The sequence below is a fragment of the Cryptomeria japonica genome, chromosome 5 (assembly GCF_030272615.1).
Source record: "Cryptomeria japonica chromosome 5, Sugi_1.0, whole genome shotgun sequence".
Lineage (NCBI taxonomy): Eukaryota > Viridiplantae > Streptophyta > Pinopsida > Cupressales > Cupressaceae > Cryptomeria > Cryptomeria japonica.
The window spans coordinates 43052632-43058631 of record NC_081409.1 but is presented as its reverse complement, the minus strand read 5'-3'; the positions used below and the strand labels follow the sequence as shown (position 1 = coordinate 43058631).

General features: G+C 32.1%; 1 protein-coding gene across 1 annotated transcript in view; it reads left to right on the top strand.

Annotated features, from left to right (window-relative positions):
• Window positions 1–4667: 4667 nt before the first annotated feature.
• The window catches only part of LOC131039963 (universal stress protein PHOS34), a 126645-nt gene continuing 125312 nt past the window's right edge, over window positions 4668–6000 (top strand). The window contains exons 1-2 of the mRNA XM_059221209.1: window positions 4668–4779; window positions 5020–5278. Coding sequence (XP_059077192.1) covers window positions 5071–5278 — 208 coding nt within the window. The 5' untranslated portion in view covers window positions 4668–4779; window positions 5020–5070. The remainder of the gene's footprint in view (window positions 4780–5019; window positions 5279–6000) is intronic.

Sequence of the window (6000 nt, the reverse complement as noted above, 5' to 3'; positions counted from 1 at the left end):
AGAATGAATTCTCAATTTTTTTCTTTTGTATAGTTAGATTTCCTACCTTATAGAGACCATGCACAAATATTGTTTGACATAATGTCTAAAGAAATGTCAACCTACACAAGTCACATGATTTGTTTGAGAACATGTCTCAATGAAATGTAAGCTTGTGGATTTCTATTATTATTGGTTATGCAAAAATGGGCTTTCTAAAAAGGCTTGGCTGATTCTAAATCAAATACTATTGGACATGAAATGTGTGGCTATAGTGAAGATTCTGAAACTTTTTGAACTATTGAAGCACTCTAGAGTTAATGTTTTATTATGTAAGCTTTGTTGGTATATTATTTGCATGCAACCATGTGGGTCTAGTAGATGAGATTTGTACGCATTGCGATGATATGAGATCACATGAAGATTTAGGTCTAGAAGAATTTGTGACAATACTTCTTTTGGAGCTAGATCTGAAAAATATTACACCATATATTCTCCAAAACAAAAATATCTCTAAATGCCATTGGATTTAATGTCATAAAATGGTACTAAGAAGTTGACAATTGCATTTGGATTATCAATCATGCCTCTTGAAATATCTATTAGAGTTGTTAAAAGACATTTTATAAATATTGTAAAAAAACATAGAAGAAACTCTTAAAAATATATGTATTCAAATATTTCTTTAAAGAAGCTTATGAATTTCAATTGTGTATGAGACAAAGGAGCTATTTTAAAAATAATATGTCCAAACTTTGAGGAAATATATGAACTTGCAATTTGCATAAGTGAAGAATGAAAACAAATAAATATGTTTGATAAAAGACATCTACACACAATTATCTATAGTTGGTGCATGACAAAAGAGTTTGACATGATGCCTTAACAAGCACACGCCTATCAAATTTGCACAAAAACCCAACTTTTTATGATAAAATCATATCTTTTAATGAGTTGAAAATGCATGCTCATTAAAAATACTTTGTAATAATTTCTCAAATACTTCATAGGGTTTGAAAAGGGAGTGACCAACCAATTACGAGCTAGTCAAGGATTGAAAAGCTACACAGTTAATGTTTTTGAATGTAAAAAGATTCTAATTCCTTTTGTTCTTTTTTGGTTTTAGAGAATAATTGAGGGAGAATAGAGGAATTTCTTGATTTAATCTCTGTACATAAGGATTTTTGAAATTGCGTAACTTTAATAAAATAATAAAGCATTTGATTCTTATGTTTTGGGTGTTTTTCTTATTAACATTGATTTTTTTATGTTAGATTGGTAATTATTTTTTGACATTGTGCGAATTATTGGTCATTGGTTGGAGTATTACAAGCTATGCAAGATGTGCAAAAAAATATACTCATAATCTTTGTATCTTCTTTGAGTGCATTGATATAGCATATCTCATATTGTGTGAGTTTGCACATTATTTTATATTTTTGTTAGAACATCATAAGTTTATTATTAATTTATTTCATCATTTAAATCCATAAATGTTTATTTTGGTTTTGTGATGAATCTTAATTACATTTATGTAAGTTTGTGAACTCCTTGATGGTATTTATGTGTATACAACTACGGTTTCTATGAGTCATTTTCATTTAGTTTTTCCCCTTTTACATTTGATATTTCTAGTTATAATACCACAAAACTCCCCAAATTTTATCATTTGAGAGATGAACTTCTAAAACATAGAGGAAGACCACTATTCCATAAAAGTCTCTTCAATTGTTAGTATGCTTATGAATGCTCTTTAAAAAAATAGGGCCATTCTTGGAGATATAATCATACTAAAAAAATTGTTTATCAACACCACTACACGATCAATTTAGACTCCAAGGACTTCCTATGGTTGCATGTTTTATATCTTCATATTATAAGATCATTTATCTATAACTAGTATATTTACTCAAAGGAAGAGAGATCATGCCAAACTATAATAGGTAACTTAGAATCCACCATTGCATAATAATACCAACTAAAAAAATTGTCACTACCAAGCTTGCAATTAAAATTAGTTTGAAGTGACACCATGATATTCATATGATATACTCACAAACACAAGCATACCATGTTGTGAATTCCACCCATAAATAAGATCTTCCCATGATATCATGGCCACCTTCTTCAACCTAAAATTTAATCTACCACAAACAACTATGAACCTGCACAAAATTTGGCACTTGATTGCACTAGATTAGCACATCTCATGATAGCATAATTCTTGTCTTCAAACTAAAAGACACCACCTTCTTTCCCCTATGAGGTATACATAAGACCTTTTCGATTGTCCATCTCCCCACCCCTGTACTAAACATGTTAATCCTTCATGATAGCCAAAGGGCATCAAACTAGAATATACAAATCTATGACATCCTAATAGTTTACAAGAAATATTTGAGACACTAAAAAGAAATGTCAATACACTTCCATCACTATCACGATGGAACTCATTAATACACACATATGGCTTCATTAACACTCCATCTATATACTTTTGATTTCCTTGTGCAATATGTAGGTCCATAAACATGACCCCCATAACCATATATCACACAAATTCAACCCCTAACAAAGGTACAAAAAAAGGGCAGTGCTCCTACTGAGACTAATGCAAACCAAAAAAATGAAAATCTCAAAATAGTACAACTTGGATCCACCAAAATATGCTAAACAAAAAACATGTAGATTCAAACCTCTATTAGTGAATATAATTGAAGCACCATGCTTATTTTTTTCCATGGCATGACTATTAGATCCAAAGAATTCTCAAATTCAAAATACTAAAAAACTTCAAAACAATTTCAAGTTAGGAAATCAAATACTTTAATAAAAAAACCTCTATCTGTGCTCAAAAGCATGTGCATAAATACAAAACTATCTTCATTAAAATGACCTTTGGGGATCACAATCCAAAGAATAATCTTTCTAAGATTTGCAACCATAGATTTTGATTAAATGTAAAACCTACCAAATGCATCCACATTAATTGAATCAATTAGCATATTTAAAATATTCACAAATCGTAGGACCAAGGATTCACATTATGATTCAATGAAATATCATGTATATATCTAATCAATAGATTCAAACAACATGAATTCATAACATGTAATTAAATACATCTAAAAGGACCATGGTATTGTCCATGAGATCTAGGGTACCAAATGACTAACTCCACACCTCCATGTAGGAAAAGCATCCAAGAGCTCTAATTCAATGTTACTATATAACCAACCTATTCATTAGGCACATGAAAGTAGAGCTAAGTTGTCCAAGAGCTTCTAGGTCATTGCATGACGAGCTCCATAACCAAACATCTAGAGTACTATTCTAGAAGATTCCAAGTTACAAAATGACTTTACAACCTTAATGTAGCGAATGAATCATCCAAAATGCTAACATGAGCTCTAAATAATTATGACGACTGACTCCAATTGAGTGGGGGTAAACTAAAAGGAGAGTAGCAACACAATCCACAATCTAGTTAGAAACCAAATAAATCCACCATGCCAAGCCCCAAAACTTAAAGCGTGTTCCATTAATCTTCTCCAACTCCATTTTATAATTACTTGCTATACTTGTCACTAAATCAAAATAAATCACAACCAACTCCTAGTTGAACAAGGATTAATACTATTTTACAAAGAATTATTACCCTCCTTTGACACTAAAACAAGCTTTGAAACCAAATGCAAGGGGTGTCACATGCTATCACTACCAAAATCATAGACAAATTTTGATACCAAATATAAGGAAATTTTTAGCTTCCTACATAAACTATATTATGAAATTATTTCACATTAACTTAACGAGGAAATATTGATAGTGGTATCATAGATCTATGGACATTCTAATAGCATTTTGACATAGACTACACATAAGAAGAATGAAACAAATAATAATCACACAAAAGATAAAGACATTGATATACATTGGGAAAACCTTTTTGGGAAAAAAAAAGCATCCAAAGTATTAAAACTAATATATTTCTAGTAACTTTAATAGTCACAATAGATTACCAGATTCCAAGCCTTAACATGAAATCAACACTCTTGACAAAGAAGAAACCGAACAAGACATGATCTTTTGCAACATTGATCAACCATTGTTGCCATCCCCATGAGATTGATTCAATAACAAATGACAGTCATAAATCCCACTTCATTCTCTTCAAGACTTATTCAACAACTACCCCTAGCTCCTCAATATTTCTTCAACAAGCAACCAAAGTTAAGCTCCAAGTTCCACTTACAATAAGAAAGAACAAGATGATCAAGTGAAGAATGCTTCCATCCCAAACCTCTATTATATATGAAAAAGCAACAATTAAGAGGAAACTCACTAAAAGCTTCCTAGTCACCTTTGCTAACATTTTTAATGCCCCAAACAACATTCAATGCACCTAATGCACAAATAATTAACATTCACCATCTCCTTGATGGTCCCTTTGCTCACTCAAATCAAGTTGGCTTGCAACATGTACCTCAAGTATTAAATCGTTTTACAATATTGAATACATTTTACAATCAATCAAAAAATATTAAATACATTCCTCCACTTAATCCAAGAATAATATTTTCACTGAACAATGATAACCCCACTATATCTCACATTAAATATTTCTACAACTAACATCATAATATTTTCAAAATCTATAACAATTGAATTAAAATTTCAGCATTTATAATATATATGACTTTAAAACAATTATTGCCTACTTACCCCACCTCCTTAATATATCTTCCCTACCTCATCCTAATATACCTTTCCAATATGTAGTTCCGAAAGCATCTTCTGGTACTTCTTCTGTCAAACGTCTTTTATTTATTTTTTATTTTATTTTTATTTATATATGGGGTGGGCTTACTTGTCTAACATTTCATATGCAAGAGTACCCAATGCAAAATTCTGCAGTTGTCATGGCCTAAAAGCTTCCCTGGCTTATAGTCCCACATTCTTACGGAATTATTTTTAGTTTCCATCTCATAATGCACAGTATAAAATCGTTCTGAAATTGTCGGCAACGTAAATTTGCAGGGATCTGGTCGGGATATTTTGTCAAACAGTTTGCGAGAAATCGAATCAACGATGGGATCATTGAGACGCGTGGTGGTGGCAGTAGACGGAAGCGAGGAGAGCATGCGGGCACTTGAATGGGCACTGGACAACATAAGACTGTGCGCTCCTCAGGAGGGCGACGGAGATAAGGGAGGCACGTTTATTATACTTCACGTCCAATCACCACCCACAATATATGCAGGTCTGAACCCAGGAGCCATCCCCTTCGGCGGACCCGGTAACTCATTTTCTACGCACACACACTATTTACCTCAATTGAAATTCAAACATTTTGTATACCCACCAGGAAATCAACAAATTTGAATGCTTAATCACTCTTTTTCTACAATCATATACTGTTCCTCTCACTTGGATTTCAAATTTTTTGTGTACTCACATTGAGCTCAGCAAATTTTAATGTTTGACCAGTCTTTTCCCACTCTCACATATTATTCCCTTTTCTATTCCTCTAACTTGGGTTTCAAATTTTATTGTATACCCACAGCCAGATCGAGAAACTTTAATGATTTTCAAATTTCATTGCATACCATAGTGAGATCGACAAACTTTAGTGGTTGATGACTCTTTTACCTCAATCATATTTATTCGTCTTCTTTGGATTTCAAAATTTTCTAGACGACGTGTTTCCTCACAAATATTCACTAGCCTGGGTGTCAATTTTAATTTTATGCCCACCGACGAGATCAATAAATTTTAATGACTAACCACTCTTTTGCGTCAAAGACATACTATTCTCCTTACATTGCTTTCAAATATCTTATTCATCGACACAATAAAATCAACAAATTTTAATGGTTGATCTCTCTTTTTCCCAACACATTTTATTTCAAATATATTGTATACCTGCAATAAATCAACAAATTTTAATGCTGAACTACTCTCTTCTTGCAAGCACACAGCGTTTCCTTTTCTCGGAGTCCAAATTTCTTGTACACCCAA